The 18,412-nt window shown below is 33.8% G+C and overlaps 1 protein-coding gene across 1 annotated transcript in view; it reads right to left on the bottom strand.

The window, feature by feature from the left end:
• Positions 1–17,909, bottom strand: part of LOC127861422 (major facilitator superfamily domain-containing protein 1-like) — a 41,660-nt gene extending 23,751 nt beyond the window's left edge. Inside the window, exons 1-5 of the mRNA XM_052399896.1 lie at positions 17,772–17,909; positions 6,586–6,689; positions 3,763–3,890; positions 2,661–2,716; positions 248–391 (exon numbers count right to left, since the gene is read on the bottom strand). Coding sequence (XP_052255856.1) covers positions 248–391; positions 2,661–2,716; positions 3,763–3,890; positions 6,586–6,689; positions 17,772–17,793 — 454 coding nt within the window. The 5' untranslated portion in view covers positions 17,794–17,909. The remainder of the gene's footprint in view (positions 1–247; positions 392–2,660; positions 2,717–3,762; positions 3,891–6,585; positions 6,690–17,771) is intronic.
• Between the last annotated feature and the right edge of the window lie 503 nt (positions 17,910–18,412).

Here is an 18,412-nt window from a genome sequence, read left to right on the forward strand (position 1 = left end):
TAATTATCCAGTGTGTCTGATATAGAAATGATACAGATACAATGGTGTCATCTGGTGTTGTGGATATTGTTTCATTGCTTTAGCATCAGCTTGTCTGTTTCAACTTTAGCTCCATGCTTGAGGTCATTTCCAACAAAAAGTTTATAACATATACCAATCTTGAAACAAAACATTGTTTACATCATTTGGTCAAATATCACATATAAATTTTAAGACAGTGAGAATACACTTAAAACATGATACTCACTAGTAAGGGAGCCGTTACCGGATCCAAAGAGCAGTCGCCCAAGCAACATGACAGGCAACATGGCCGACGTTCCTTTCAACATGGCCCCTGCAGCAAATGTGGACGAGCCAAGAACGCACAGGAAGGAGAACAGGAACAGGCCCACTGGAAAATCATAAGAGTAGTGTTCTGAGAAAACTGGGCTTAATGCATGTTCGTAAAGTGTCATCCCACACAGGCTAATCAGGGACGACACTTTAAGCTTTTATGGTATTTTTAGTTTCAAGGAAGTCCCTCCTTACCAAAAATCAAGTTTAGGCCGAAAGTGTAGTCCCTAATTAGCCTGTGTAGACTGCACAGGCTAATCTGGGACTACACTTTACGCACATGCATTAAGACCAGTTTTCTCAGAACAAGGCTCATTAAATGGCATATAGAATCAGGAATACAGCAGTGGGATATTAGACTTGATAAGCAGTGAGAATACAAAACAAGGAAAAGAGCAGTGGGAATACACAATTTTTGTGTAAACAGCAGTGGCAATATAGAATTGGGAAAACAACAGTGAAAATGCAGAATAGGGAAACAACAGTTGACAAACACAATATGAAAAAAAAAAAGTGAGAATACAGAAGTAGGAATACGGAAGTGGGAATATAGAATTGCGAGAACAATAGAAACAAGAAATATCTTTAACAAGAGCTGTCTCCATCGGAAGACATATATGCTCCCGAAAAACGCTTTTTCGAAACTTAAACGCAGATTTTGAAACCTAAACGCGGACCCTAAGTTCAATGTCAAGGTCAAAAAGGGGTCAAAATTTGTGTGCGTATGGAAAGGCCTTGTCTATATACACATGCATACCAAATATGAAGACTACATCTGAAGCGACATAGAAGTTATTATATGAGCATTTTTTCAAACCTAAACGCAAAAGTGTGACGGACAGACGGACAGTGCGAGACCACTATAAGCACTCCTTCGGGGGCATAAAAACAGTAGTGAAAATATATAATGGGTAATTTAACATTGGAAATAGAGAATTGGGAATACAGTCACAAGAATAGAGAATTTGGAATACTGTAGTTAGAATACAGAACAGGGAAAACAGTATTGATAATACATAATTTGGGAAAACAGTAGCGGAAATACATACCGTAATAACTCAATGTTTTCGGACACTCTTAGTTTTCGGACACCCATTTTTTTAGCAAAAATAATTATTTTTCGTGACATAATTTTCGGACACAAGAGTTTTCGTCAATAATTAATGTCTCTTAGCTTTTGGACAGTATATTTTACAGCCTTATTTTACCAAATTTAGGTCCTGTTTCTGGTTTCGGACACTTCGATCATGGGGTTTTACAACCAGATTAACATCATAAAACAAGGCAGGTGCGTGCCTTAGGGCAACGGACCATTACATTTGCGTTATTGGGTAAATAACCTTGTAAACCGGTATTAAACAATGGTTTCGCCCGATAGCATAAGCGATATGACAATTACCAGGGGTAGTGCCAATTAACAGTTCAATTATCTACCACAATGGTACTACCCCTTCTCTGTAAAATAACAAATACTTAATGCTTCAAAGTGTGATGCACCCTATTGCAAGTTTTACAAACAATTGAAGGTGTTAGACAACAAGCATCGGAAATGAACAAACAAAAAATTCATAGTTTGCTTTTTTATTGAGTTAATTACAGGTTCATACTAGCGAGTCTCTTTACATCACATGCTAATCTTTGAACTCGTTGGTCAAAGTACAACCTTGTAGAAACTTTCTGTCAAATAAATTAAGTATTTAAAATTATCTAAAATGCAGTGCAAACATATATAACTGTAATTTATACTATATGGCATGGTATTTTACAAGCACATGCTATATTACCGGTAGTCGTTGATATAATTGACGCTATTTTCAGACACTTAAATTTTGGACTCTTAGTTTTCGGACCCCTGTATTTTGTGAATATTTTTTGTATGTAAGTTTTCGGACACGAATTTAAAAAAAATATTTTTAAGTGTCCGAAAACATAGAGTAATTACGGTAATTGGGATTACAGCAATGGAAACATGGAAATGTTAACACAGAAAAGAATATGAAGAACTGGGAATAAAGCAGTAAGAATAATAAATATGGAAATAGATATACAGAAGTGGAAATATCGAATACAGAATTGGAAATAAAATACAGAAATACACATAAGGACATATATATATATATCAAGAAGTAGGAATAAGAGAAAAGGAGCCATAATATAGAATAAAGAAATGATAAACAAAAATATAAACAGAAATACAAAACTGGAAATATGGGAATCCGATAAAGAAGTGGGAACAAACAAGTTATTCAAATCAGATTTATTAACAAAGTAAATTTTGTAACTCATAACATATTTAATAACAACATTGATGTACACATGGTACTGACCTCTGTTTCCTAATTTATCTATCAGAAAACCTGCTCCTATGACAACAACAGCATTTCTGAAAATAAAATTAATAAGGTAAAACGAATACCTGCATACATTTACTCGATTCATATCAAAGGATGGATATGTTCAAATACATTAAGTCTGAATCAAATTATGTATATGTATAAATAAGTAAAATTATACTTATAAATAAGTATAAATAATTTTCTGGCAAAATTGGTTGAAACTAAATTTTCTTCTTTACAATAACCTTCACACAAAGGTTATTAGTTGAGAAACATCAGCTATTTTGTAAAAGTTAAGTTATGTCCACATTATTCAACAAAGTATTCAACAAACTGTGCAAAACAATTAGAAAGGCCCGTAGTTTTTTCAAAGTTGGCCACAGCCATAATTCCTTTTCCAGTATACATGTAGAAGAGTTTATAACCTATAATCATGGTCCATAATCAAGTGTATTTAGGACAGTGGTTCAGATGTTGGTTAGCATCAAAATCCTTAATATTGTGAGGCTTACAACCTGAAGCACTTCATTTAAAAAAATGTCTCACAGCAGTCAACTCAAAAATCAATTTCATATGCATTCAACTGTTTGGCTTTAGCTGTTCATTTTGATTTGCAGCATAAAATTAGGCAGGGAGTTACGCCCTTTCCCAAACAAACACTCTACCGCAGCACATTTTTCTTATGCTTAGCAAAAATCATAGGGGCATATTTTTCTTATTCTTAGCAAAAATGTGCCTAGGATGCTTCATCACAGTTTTTTTTTTCACCGTTTTGGGAATGGGGCCGGGTCCCTTTGGATTAGGAAAATTTGCGGCGTTTTAAATAAAATTGGGAAACTATTTTTGTTGTTTTGCTAAAAAATGCTTCAAAATTGCGAATACAATTGTGTCCAGTATTTACTAAGTTTGACCTTATATGGATAGGAGATGATCAAAATATTGAGATCTAAAAAAAAAAAAATTTGTTTTTTTGGAAACCGTCCATTGGGAATTTTAAGCTCCCTTTTGGGACAAATATATACTTGTTTCAATTGGGAATGGGTCTGGTTACGGAACTTGATTTTGAATGAAAAAACCACAGTATCATACTCACGTCCAGGCATATATGGCATAGAGAAGGTTGTAGTCATCCTGGGACATTCCCAGGCAGTCATCACACGTCACATTGCAGTGACGGCTCACGTTCGCAGTTGAGTTTGCCTCTGTACAGTTGGATTCCGGCTGAATGAAGAAATCTCAATGTAATACTCAACAGATCTTGTTTGTTCCCACCAAAGCACAAACTATGATTGACATAAAGAGAATAACAGGTTACTGCCTGATAGTTATGTAATATACCAGGTGAGGTTTACAAAAAATTAATAGCGAGGCTGGCTGAGCCGTTATTGCATTCGTGCCGAGCCTGATATATTACAAAAAATTCAGGCAGTAATCTGTTTTTCTGTTTGTCATACCTCTACGTCCCACATTTTATAAGAACTTGTGAAAAACATCACTACGACGCTGCATTTTTTCGGGAATGAATACGATTTATGACGTTTCATGTGTTAATAATGACATCATGAGTACTTGAGCTTATAACTCAAACTCAACTCAGTTTATTAAGTAAATAAAGGCCGTTGGCCCAAAATACACAGTATTTGATATAAAATATAACACATGTTTGTAGTTGCGAACACATCATCTTAATACTAAAATATGTCAACATATTACATAGTGTTAATGTTACATTAAATATATTTTTGAAATATGTTTTTGCTGCTTATGTTGCTCTTTGTGTATTAAGTACATGCATATAACATCTGGTATCAAATTGTTTGTTTTGCTGAATCTGATTCTATTTTACTAAAATTGATGACTATAGTTTATTCCGAGTAATATGAACTACCTCCAAACATTGACTGATATAACAACTTCCTGTTGAACTGATATAAAAAAAATATATCATGCAACGTTATATCACACGAATATCAATGTAGTGGAATGATAAATTGTGATACAGTAATGAAATGGTGAAATCAGAAATAATATGCATGAAACATGTATACATACCGGTATGTAAAAAGATCCACATAAGTAAAAACTGTAGTGTATTACAAAGGTCTGTATTGATAGGATAGGCAGAAGCCGTGAGCACATCTTGCTCAGGTGAGCTATTTATAACAGTAATTCAAAGCACTATACATTTGTGAGTTTCTATTCCAATTTAAAATTAGATATAAAAAATATTTCAAACTCCTTGGCAACCTTAAGCTTGATTTGGTTATTATGATTATGTGTTTCTGGTAACCTTGTAACTTTAATCGGCCCTAAAAACAATACACTGGCAGGTCAAATGCAAATAGGGATCTGAAACTATCTTTTTACTACCGGTAGCTACCAGGGCCAGTACCGGGTATTCTGAATTTTGTCATGGACCTTTTAATAGCAGTTTAATTGGCTTTGTCCTAGAGCAGATGATTTTTTCTGACTGGATTGTTGTTTCAAACATTTACAATGTACAACTAGAGCTTTGTCACAGACGTGACGTATACCCCTACATGCCGCATTGACACAGACTATCTTGCAAGCTGTCTTCACAAAACAAGAGAATCTAATTGGTGATTTTAAAGAATTATTATGCCATTATTATTTATGGCCATTTTGACCTTTGAACTCTTGAATTCTTTCGCATGACACGCTGTCCAATGACTGTGAACAAAATTAATGTACAGAGTCATTTTAAAATCTCACAATGAATGACATAGTTATGGCCCGGACAAGCTCATTTACAATGTATTGCCATTTTTCACTTTTGAACTCCAAGTGCAACCTTGACCTTGCAGATATCGGCGTAATTCTTTCGCATGACACATTGTCCAATTATTGTGAACAAATGTACCAAGTAATTTTAAAATCTCACAATGAGTGACATAGTTATGGCCCGGACAAGCTTATGTTTGGCCATTTTTGACCTTTGAACTCAAAGTTTGACCTTGACCTTGGAGATATCAACGTAATTCTTTCGGGCATCAAACCGGCCAATGATGCTGAACAAATGTGCCAAATGATTTTAACATCTCACAATGAACAACATAGTTATGGCCCGGTCAAGCTCATTTATGGCCATTTTTGACATTTGAACTTGCAGTGTGACCTTGACCTTGGAGATATCGACGTTATTCTTTCGCGTGACACACCGTCCAATGATGGTGAACAAATTTGCCAAATGATCTTAAAATCTCACAATGAATGTAATAGTTATTGCCCCGACATGCATTTGACCTTTCTTTGAACTCAAAGTGTGACCTTGACCTTGGAAATACGAAATTCTTTTGCGCGACACACTGTCCAATGATGGTGAACAAATTTGCCAAATGATTTTTAAATCTCGCAATAAATGATAAAGTTATAGCCTGGACATGAATTTGACCTTTGAACTCCAAGTGTGACCTTGACCTTCAAGATGTTGATGTACTCTTTTCACATGACACACCGTCTCATGATGGTGAACAAATGTACCAAGTTATTTTAAAATCTAACGATAAATGACATAGTTATGGTCCGGACAAACTTTCGGTTTAAAACACACTAAGTGACCCTGTGACCTAGTTTTGACACGTCATGACCCATATTTAAACTTGACCTAAACATCATCTAGATACAAGTTGTGACCAATTTTGGTGAAGATCGGATGAAATTTTGGGACAGACAGACCGACCGACAAAGTGACTCCTATATAACCCCCATTACCAATGGTACAGACAGACAGACCGACCGACAAAGTGACTCCTATATAGCCCCCATTACCAATGGTAATGGGGGTATAAAAATCCTTATTCAAGAGTGAGACTATGATAAGAACTTGCTTGAAAACAATTTGGATATTATTTTTATAATTTTGTTCAAGAGCATGCATTGTATGAAGTGTACTTACAATTGTTGTAAAGGTGACTTGAAGAACACTGGGCATATCAAAACAGAAGTAGGAACCGAATGTCAACATGCAGTTGAAAAACAGCACTATGAACCGGAAAAAACCTGAAATAAATTATTCTTTGTCACACAGAAAGTTAAGGAAAAGAATATGCTCGACACATGGACAAGGCTTAACAAGTTTTTGTTTCCACCAAACAAACCATTTTTGCTTAATCCACAAAAATGACAATGTTAGGGAAAAAAACCTTTGTGATCAAAGTATACACATTTTATCATATTCACTTATTATCTTTAAATTAAACTAACGAAGTTATTTTAAACAGAGATTCAGAAGAACAATGCAAACTATTTTTGCTTTATCCACAAAAAGAACAATTAATTATGTAATCAAAATATATATTCATGTTATCATATTCACTTATCTTTAAATTAACATAAATTAACTAAAAAGTAATTTTAAACAGAGATTCAGAAGAAATCTGCCTCTCCTTGCAAACTCTATTTGATTGGGAATAGTAAAAGTAAATGATACATGTACTAAAAGTTTGGTAGCCTACTTTTTTTTAATGTTAGGAGAAAAAAACTTGTTTGGTCCATGAGGCTAAAGATACATTTTTATCCACTTGTATTTTATTTCAGGCAAGTGACCAGAGGATACCAGGATAATGGAGGATAATATCATAAAGAGCAATATCTACAACACGAGTCATAGTTCTGATATGTAAAAAAGGCTGTAAAACGGACCCGATGCCAAGGCTAACGTCTCCGATCCAACACCGATATCAGGTTTTTTTTGGGGTTGTGGGGAAAGGGGCCTTTAGCCCTTATGTGGGGGAAATTTTACGCGGATTTTCCACTTTGGGGAAAAATTGTGCGCGTGGGAATTTTCTCAGCGTTACCCTTTTTGGGGGATTTGTTTACTTACTCTCTCATTATTACAATACATTTGTACAGGTTTGCACTACATTCATTGTTTTTTTCATACTTTATTACAATTGGCAAGATTAAACTGAAACAAGAGCACCGCCTTGCGGGTGCAGACCGCTCATCTATTTTCTTTTTAAAGGTGAAGGGACTCTCATTTTCAATCACAAAGGAGGGAGGAGTGGAGTGAAGAGGGGTGTATAGTGTGGGGTTGTGGACATTTATTACATTATCTTCCAAAAAAGCGAAAAAAAAAAAAAAAAAATAAAAAAATCGGGGGGGGGGGGGGGGGGGGTATAGTGTGAGGGTGTGGTGATAATTTGTGAGATGATCTTAAAAAAAAAAAAAAAAAAAAAAAAAAATCAAAAAAAAAATTTGGGGGGGGGGGGGGGGGGGGGTGGGGGGGGGTGGGGTGGGGGTATAGTGTGAGGGTGTGGTGGTCATTTGTGAGATGATCTTATAAAAAAAAAAAAAAAAAAAAAAAAAATTAGGGGGGGGGGGGGAGGGGGGAAGGGGGGGGAGGGCACGGGGGATGGTTTGGGTGAAGTCTATTGTGGTATGTCAGGTAAGAGTAGTTTCATCAAAGTATCAATCAAATCTAATCATAAATAAAGAAGTTATGGCAATTTTAGCAAAATTTAATAATTTGACCTTGAGAGTCAAGGTCATTCAAAGGTCAAAGTAAAATTCAAGTTGCCAGGTACAGTAACCTCATGATAGCATGTAAGTATTTGAAGTTTGAAAGCAATAGCCTTGATACTTCGAGTGGATCGAAACACAAAATTTAACCATATATTAAAAGTTACTAAGTCAAAAAAGGGCCATAATTCCGTAACAATGACAACCAGAGTTATGCAACTTGTCCTTTTACTGTACCCTTATGATAGTTTGTGAGTGTTCCAAGTATGAAAGCAATATCTATGATACTTTAGGGGTAAAGTGACCAAAACATAAATCTTAACCAAATTTTCAATTTTCTAAGTATAAAGGGCCCATAATTCCGTCCAAATGCCAGTCAGAGTTACATAACTTTGCCTGCACCGTCCCCTTATGATAGTTCATAAATCTTGCAAGTATGAAAGCAATAGCTTTGATACTGTAGGAATAAAGTGGACCTAAACACAAAACTTAATCAAATTTTCAATTTTCTAAGTATAAAAAGGGCACATAATTCTGTCAAAATGCCAGTCAGAGTTACATTACTTTGCCTGCACAGTCCCCTTATGATAGTTAGTAAGTGTTGCAAGTATGAAAGCAATAGCTTTGATGCTTAAGGAATAAAATGGACCTAAACACAAAACTTAACCAAAATTGTCAATTTTCTAAGTATAAAAAGGGCACATAATTCTGTCAAAATGCATGCCAGAGTTATCTAACTTTGCCTGCCCAGTCCCCTCATGATAGTAAGTAAGTGTACCAAGTTTGAATGCAATAGCATTGATACTTACTGAGAAAAGTGGAACTAAACGCAAAACTTAACCAAAATTTGCAATTTTTTAAGTATAAAAAGGGCACATAATTCTGTCAAAATGCACGCCAGAGTTATCTAACTTTGCCTGCCTAGTCCCCTCATGATAGTAAGTAAGTGTACCAAGTTTGAATGCAATAGCATTGATACTTTCTGAGAAAAGTGGACCTAAACGCAAAACTTAACCGGACGCCGACGCCAACGCCAACGCCAACGCCAACGCCAACGCCGACGCCAAGGTGATGACAATAGCTCATAATTTTTTTTCAAAAAATAGATGAGCTAATAAAATTGAGATATTATAATCATGAGACACATCTTTCTATTAAAAAAAAAAAAAATTTTTTTTTTTTTTTTTTTTTTAGGGGGAATTTTTGGTTCTGAAAGGGGAAAAAACCAGCCTAGTTTGGTGGGGGAAGACGGCGATATTCGGCGTCTATTATATAAGGTAAAAAAAACCTGGATATTGTATTTTGTTTCCCAATTTCCAAAATATTTTTTATTTTATTTTTATAAGAAAGAAATGTCAAATGATTTCTTTATCTCAATTTTGTGTCATAACCATCTAACACAGTATATGTTTTTTCGCCAATATGGCCACGGAAAGGTCTGATGTGTCAATATTTGTTGATTTAAACAAATTCCAATTTAGTCCATTTTGTCAATAAAAAATTATGTAATTTGCCATTTTATTGATTTTAAAAATCCCAATTTGACCAGGCTCCTTTTCCCAAAATAGCTAGAAACAAGATATGTGTTTGTGACAAACACAATGCCCCCTACTGCACCACTTTGATTAATTTTTTTTTTATTATTTGGCAGTAACAGATAATTATCTCCTTTTGAAGCTTATTACTTCCCTTGACTTTGTTTTTTTTAACTTTGACCTTGATAGAAGACCCTGACCTTTCACCACTAAAAATGTGCAGCTCCATGAGATACACATGCATGCCAAATATCAAGTTGCTATCTGAAGCGACATAGAAGTTATGAGCATTTTTCGAAACCTAAACGCGAAACCGAAACGCAAAGTGTGACTTTAAGACGGACGGACAGACAGACGGTCCGATCACTTTATTTCCTTCTTTGGGGGCGTTAAAAACTGTAGTAAAATATGTGTTTACTGGTATGTTTAAAGTTGATTGAATGTGCAAGCACATATATTAGCTTTTATTTAAACAGCTAGCATAGTTTTTTTAATTCACATGAAAATGAGAGACCCAAAAGAGGCAAGTTCAAACTAGAGCTTTGTCACAGATGTTACAAATACCCCCTAATGCAGCATTGACACATATAATTTTGCATGTCGTTTTCACAAAAAACAGCGGACACCATGCTCAATTTTTAAAACGCACTTAGTGACCCCTTGACCTAGTTTTTTACCCAGAAAGGCCCATGTTCTAACTTGGCCTTAAGATCATCTCCGTAAAACTTCTGACCAAGTTTCAGGCTTTTTCCGCCCTATGCCACGGGTCCGAAATTCGGCCCCATTCCCAATGCAAATCAGGTTGTTTTTTTCCCAATTGAAAAAAAAATTCCCAATTCCCCAAAAAAAAAAAAAAAAAAAAAATTTTTTTTTTTTACCTTAAAATATATAAGTTAACCTTATCCGGTGTAGAAAATAGAAAGTGTTGCATAATAAAATTATCTGTTGCCTTGAATTTGTTTTAAAAACTGTAAAATATATTAATGATTATTTAAGACTTTCCTTATTTTCCTCAAAATCCGGCGCTTCGCACGATTTTTTTCACCTCAAAAAAGGCCAGGCCTTTTCCCCAAATTGGGATTAAAAAACCTGCACTTATCTCACATGTTCATAATACTTTGTAAAATTTCAATAATAAGTTATCAAAATAGTCGTTATTTACCAGTTAACGGCTTCTTTGAAATATAAGAAACACTATTTACATGCGATTATTTTTCCCATATTGTCTAGATACAACTTCTGACCAAGTATGGTGATTATCGGATGAAAACTACTTCTACTACAGAACGGACACCATGCTAAATGCTTGAAATGCACTAAGTGACCCTGTGACCTAGTTTTTGACCCGGCATGACCCATATTCAAACTTGACCTAGATATTGTCCAGATACAACTTCTGACCAAGTTTGGTGAAGATTGGATAAAAACTACTTGAATTAGAGAGCGGACAACATGGTGAGGTTTAAAAAACACTAAGTGACCCCGTGACCTAGTTTTTGACCCGGCATGGCCCATGTTCGAACTTGTCCTACACATCATCTAGTTTCAACTTCTGACCAAGTGTGGTGAAGATCGGATTTAAACTACTTGAATTAGAGAGCGGACACCATGCTCAATGTGTGTAAGTCACCCTGTGACCTTGTTTTTGATCTGGCATGGCCCATGTTCTAACTTGGCCTTAAGATCATCTAGATAAAACTTCTGACCAAGTTTGGTGAAGATGGGATGAAAACTACTTGAATAAGGGAGACGACACCATGCTGAATATAAAAAAACACACTAAGTGACCCCGTGACCTAGTTTTTTACCCGGCAAGGCCCATGTTCGAACTTGGCCTTAAGATCATCTAGATACAACTTCTGACCAAGATTGGTGAAGATCGGATGAAAACTACTTGAATTACAGAACGGACACTTAATACGGACTGACAGACAGACCGACTGACAGACAAGCTCACTCCTATATACCCCCCTAAACTTCGTTTGTGGGGGTATAATAATTACAGGGCATACCCTGACTGAAAAATTTCTTTAGCCAAATTCGCCTTCCTATTTGGCAAAATTCTTCTATTTTTGGCTATTTTTAGGTTTTAATGAAGAAAACCTTGTAGCCAAATGGAATTTTCTATAGCCAAATAGGTAAATTTGTAGCCATTGGCTAATTCGGCAAATGGCAGAGTAAGCCCTGAATTAATCATCTGCACACTAACAAGTGAACTCTAACATCCCCAACCCATTCATAACAGTCACTGACAAGTGGCTCTTCATTCAAGTTGCACATACGCCTGAATAATGACCGATCCTTGGTACAGTGAGGGCGAGTCAGAGTCACATGGCTATAATTCATCTTTGACAATATGATAAAATGTTAATGGATGTACTTATAATAATTTATTAATTATAGATCATAAATTTGTAGTGAAACTTTTTGCTAAAAAACCCCAACAACAACAGCTCTTTTAATCTAATGTTTGTAATGTAATTAAATTTCTAAAACGCTTTTCATTATAATATATAATGTGGAAAACATAGAATTAATATTTCTATATCCACATACTGTTACATGTTTAGACAACTAAAAGCCAACAAAGAGCACCAACATACTGTAACAAACAAGAAATTATTAAGTATTCAAGAGACATTCAAATCCGGTCCTTTTACATTTACATAATTTTTAACACAGACAAACATTATTTAATAACTACAGGTACAGTATGCAATGTAATCAACTTTTGACAGCTGTATATATATTCAGAATAATTACCACTTCAATTATTTATATTTCATCTGATTACAACCTATGTTCATTGAAGCCTCATGATCCCTTCACCAGTCTTTGTTGCACATACTTCTACCAGAACTACCTTTTTACTTTCTTCTACAAATATATATAAGTTTTTTTCCACAGACTTTACACATTTCATTAAACATATTTACTACAATTCCTATAATATATGTCATATTTCAAAATAATAAGAATATCAAAAACAAAGGCTGAATACACATTTGAGAATTATCTGGTCTAGAACCCAGGACCTTTGGCTGTTAAATTAAACATAATACCAGAATGCCTTTCAGGCTCTAGAACTAAAAGGTGTTTGTAAGATTGATGTTTGTACAACATGTTTTGCTTTACAAATTATCCGTTTAAACATTCTAAAGCATCATAGCATTTCTTTATTTGATTTTTTATTTTGATTTATTATTTTCCAAAAACCACAATGTTTATCATGAAGTGACATACTGATTACATGTATATCAGTTTATATTTGATACAAATGATGTTCATACTTTTTATAAGAAACATTAAGTTCACATGACATTATTTAGCTACAATAAATTAGCCTTAGCTGCTTTGATGTAGTGTGTGCCTCATAAAACAAGCTCAGAATCCACCTATTATACATTATATATAGTTACTTTATGCTTGCTTAGAAAGGTATTAATATATGCTTTATTTGAAAATAATGTACAGCAATTTTAAAAGCCACTGGAGAATGTTGTATCCAAACAGAGATTTCATTATCCATTGGATATTTTCAATTTTGGCTACTGGTAACACTAAAATAGAACTATTTAGATTTTACCATGAATAAATAGCTTATGCAACTTTTTCCTCACAAGCACTACCGGTATATTTTTTTTCAAAAGCGGCATGTATAAAACAAATTGCATGGCCATTTCAATTTTTGATTTCTTCTCTGATATGTTGAAAAAAGTAAAAAAATAACATTTCAAGACTTAATAATATGAAATCAATTTTAATCATGTGAACATTTGAAGATGAAATGACATGCTTTTTAAAACCACTAAAACCTCTTGTTTATCGAATTTAGCGCATAAAAAACGTTTCTCACCTCGCTTTGATTCAATGACTGTGTTATTAGCGAGAGAATATGACAAAGTTGCAATTTTTCACACATTCCGATCTACCCGCGATTGTCATTCAAACTGGTAGTGACGTAGTTTGGACCCGTATTCATTCACCCGCAATAAAGAACCTGAATTATAGGGCTTTGTATGTTATATTTCTCGTAACTTTTGTAAGAAAAATAAATGAAAATGGAATATGATAGTTATTGTGGACAATTTTCTGTTGGACCGTACATGTTCAGTGATAATTATTCATTTTTAACCAATGAGTTTTTAATGTTCACATGTGCTGAAACAATGAGCTTTTTCCAAAAACAATGAGCTTTTTTGCTTTTCAAATTATTAATAAAAAAACTTAAAACATCAACAAATTTTTAATGATTCATAAACATTTTAATTTCTAAAAGTTACTGTTATAACTAAAACACATAACATGAACACTGAGTTCCGAGTTTGTTATAACTAGAAACATATAACATTAACACTGCAGAGTTCCCTGTTCAATTCTTTGAATAGAGCCATTTAAGCAAAAACATGTTCGAAATAGTAGATGTACTTGCCACGCTGACTCTCTCGGATGATGCTATATGTTTATTTCTTTGGCAATTCCAAATGCAGCCTTCAAAGTTAATTGATCTTAACAGGGTGTTAATTTTTTGGGGGGTGGCATTTTGACAGTTCAGAAAGCGAAAGCGGATGCGAACGTTTGGATGGTTCTACATCAACCTTATACTTCACATACAAAGCAGAGAACCAGTATGAAACGCAGATATGAATGAGGTAGTATGATTTAGTACACATATAGCCGCTGTTACAGTAAAAATCAACTTTTGCGTTCCGATAAAATGCGGAAAATTTCGGGCCGTATCTTTCTTGACAATCAATGAGCTTTTTTAGACACAGAAATTTTTTTGCATGCGCTTTTGGTAATTTTAATGCGCAAATAACGCAAAACGCACATGAACAATTATCACTGCATGTTACTATTGTATAAGAATTTAGTGATTGTCAGTAAGATTTTTCTGAATCTGAATAAAACAGTGAGGAATCCTTTGCCGATGCTTAAAATGCCCATGGTGTAAGAAATAGAGATTTGTAAATGTAATTATCTTTTTTAATGCAGATGCCCGAAACAAAACACAATTTATTTTTTATTTCTTTGATTGAAATTCTACAGCAAGATTGCGTTGAATATGACTTCTTTGAACGGTTCATCGATACAGTGCGGATTCTTGATATAATTGTGAATGGATTCATTGAAACTTCAAATACTAAATGAACATTATAGTAATCTGTAGAAATCAAAATTAAAGGTTAAACATCTTTAATTAAAATAGAATGATAGAATTATTTAAGGTCGCCATGGGGCAGTGGATATGGTGCAACCAGAGGTCATGGATTCCATGCTCACTGTGGGAGTGTGTGAACTTTCAATAGACGAATGTTATTGTTTACATTCGGGATTTTCCGCTCATGCGCACTGACTGGTTGGCAAAAACACAGGTTACAGTAATGTAAAACATGTACATGTATAAAGGACTTTTGTTCAGTAAAAGGATAAAATAATCCAAAATAAACATCAAATCGCTTAAATAATAGCTTAGCGCAAATACCCCTGTAAATCGTTTTTAGTACCAATAAATTTTTATTCATAAAAATAGTTTTGTCTTTATACAAATACGAATTAGTTATTAGCATCAGAGTAAATGTGATCAGAAGACTAAATACACTGAAAATCCCACAAAACAAAATGAACTGGGCCTAAGCATTCTTGAGTTATCATCCGGAAACCATCTGGTGGACCGACCGACATGAGCAAAACAATATACCCCCTCTTCTTCGAAGGGGGGCATAATAAATAAGCCATATTCTTTCTTATACATGTAGTAAGACTTTTATAAATGATATAACAAAAATAATGAAACATATATTTAGTTGATCACAATTTTAAATGGTATGGATATTGTTATCGTTCATCAGCGATCGAATGTGTAAGAGGTGCATTTAATCAATTATAAAACAAAGCCCTAAAAAAGCGAAATACTTAACAATTGTTAAATTTTATCATTTTCTTTTTCATTGTATGAATTTTAATTTTGTTTCCATTGATGACAATATTAATAATTTTAAGCATACAAATGGAAAAAACAATCTGCATATTGTGCAAACTGAACTGTCTTTGCATGTATATTGAAATGTTTTTACTAAGTGACAAGGATTGATACATGTAACAATGAAGCATTTTATGATAAATAACACTATATATTTTATTTATTTTACACAAGTATTTCTGATTGCTTGTTTTCCTGATGGTTTTTAATGCACTGCTGTAACATACAATGTTTACATGTAAATGCCGATTTGATATTTGCCGGTAATCGTTAAATACATTAATTGTGTAGCAGTAAACTTGTATAAATTTTTTAATTTATAGTTATTAAACACTGTATATAATGATTAAACTGGCTCATATATACACTTAATCCTGCTAATCCATTTCAGACTAATATCTTGATTTAAAAAAAATATGTTAACATACTTTATTAAAGCAACTTTTACGTATTTTGGCTTGAAAATTTGGCTTAAATGACTGCTCAATATGCCAAAAGAGATGACATGGAGGTATCATAAATTGTGTTTAATGACCATAAAATCATATGCCACATGTGGTTTATGCAGGCACCCCAAGTATAGGTCTCTGGGTTTATGATACCATGTTTACTTTGTAACTGTCTGGACAGTATCCAATCATAACGAGATAATTGATTTGTGATGAACAAAGATGCAATTACACTCTGGGTTAAAAATGATGAAACAGTGTCAACATTGTTGTGAACAATTAAATAAAAACAAAAATATTTATCAAGGAAATTTCTTAAATGTGTAACATGGTAAGTTTTTACAGACATATTAAGGTTCAAATATAAAATTGATCTATTAAATTTATTTTTAAACAATTTACATTTCTGAGAATTTTTTAAAGGGGCCTTTTCACAGATTTTGGCATTTTTTTAACTTATTCATTAAATGCTTTATATTGATAAATGTAAACATTGGATCGTAAAAGCTCCAGTAAAAAATCAAGAAAAAAATTAAAAAAAGGAAAAGAACATTGCCCGGAGCAGGTTTCGCACCAGTGACCCCTGGAGTCTTGCCAGAATCCTGAAGTAAAAAACGCTTTAGCCTACTGAGCTATTCCGCCGAGTACACATTCCTGATGTATTTTATACGTTATATAAGCAATCTTCGTAGTTGCACAAAATTTAACGACAAATACAGAACTCTCCAAATTATTCAACCATTTCGCGTTGCAACGCTTTATAATTTTTAGGTTTTAAAATCGTCAAAATATGCATATAATGGCTATATTAGAGCATGGTTAATGTTCAGTATTACTGTTTCCTCACAAATATCATAACTAAAACGAAAACTTACGAATCTGAAACAACTTTTTTCAATTTTGTCAATTTACCAAAGCGTGAAAAGATCCCTTTGATCTAAAATGATGTGCTAAGCAGAGAGATTTTTGTGGTTACCACATACAAGCTTGTAGATTGTGTTCTAGACTACTACTGAGTTCGTTTTTAGTAAAAAGAAATAATAATAACAACAATATAATCGTTCCTTAAATGCATTTCCTTGCATGCTTATGTTTTATTCAGATATAATTTATAAAATTATATTTGATATAGTGCATGATTATCAATAAATTCAATGATTATGTTCATCGTCTCTATATGCCCTTATATGAATTCCATCTCTTTTTGCCAACCAGTGGGTGAAGTCTAAACTTTGCAGATGCGCGTGACGTCATGTGCTTACTGGTCTACCAAAGACTACCGAGACAGAGTACTGGTTCAGTCCACAAAAATGGAATCGAGAGCGTTTCAATATGCCTTTGGCTTTTCATGTAATCAACCTCAAATAAATAGGTTTCAACTAATAAATGCAAGAAAAAACTACACAAATCTCGAAGATTTATAGTGTGCATTATACTTTCACAAGCCCAGCAAATATAATGACATGTAGTATTTCAGAGTAATATGAGAGAGCAAGCTCCCTACTCCTTTTTAGTTACATTGTCTATGCACATTAGACAATTGAATAATAAGATAAAAAAAATCGTGTCCGAAATAATATCCGAAATACTAATCAATTTATGTTAAATACGATTGTTATTGTTTAATCAAACGCCTGAGCGTTGTTATACATACGACTCGACGCGTGGATCGCCATTCTCAGATGTGTCACCACAGCAACAGCGCGAGTCTATGTAATCTTAGTCGTATATGTTAAGTTGACTTCTGAACCTTCCTTTTCTGCTCAATGGACTATATAATCGATCACAAAAAGGTTAATTCGCACTTATTTGTGTATATGGTATAACAAAGAAATGCCATAAATCTCTCGAATTGAAATTCTTTTTCTTTTCCACTACGTTAATAACATTGTTTTGAATGGCCAAAGTAGACATTGTGTTTCCTTTTCTTATTAATAAATAAAGGAGTGTAAAGTTCAACATTTTTATTAATGATATTTTTTTACTATGTACATAAATGTGACCTTTATAACTATGCAGACGACAACACTTTATCATGCAGTGATGCAAATAAAGAAAATGTTATTGAATCTTTGGAGTCTGATAGTCAAACACTTATAAACTGGTTCTCGGACAATCACATGCAAGCCAATTCTGACAAATTTCTTGCAATTGCCATTGGTAAACGGACAAAAGATCAAAATATTAATTTTAATTTGAATGGCAGTACAACCCCATGTGATGAATCTATTAAACTTTTGGGGGCCACTTTTGACTTTAAACTTAAATTTGAAAAACATATATCCAGTATTTGTG

Source organism: Dreissena polymorpha, chromosome 16, assembly GCF_020536995.1.
Source record: "Dreissena polymorpha isolate Duluth1 chromosome 16, UMN_Dpol_1.0, whole genome shotgun sequence".
Classification (NCBI taxonomy): Eukaryota; Metazoa; Mollusca; class Bivalvia; order Myida; family Dreissenidae; genus Dreissena; species Dreissena polymorpha.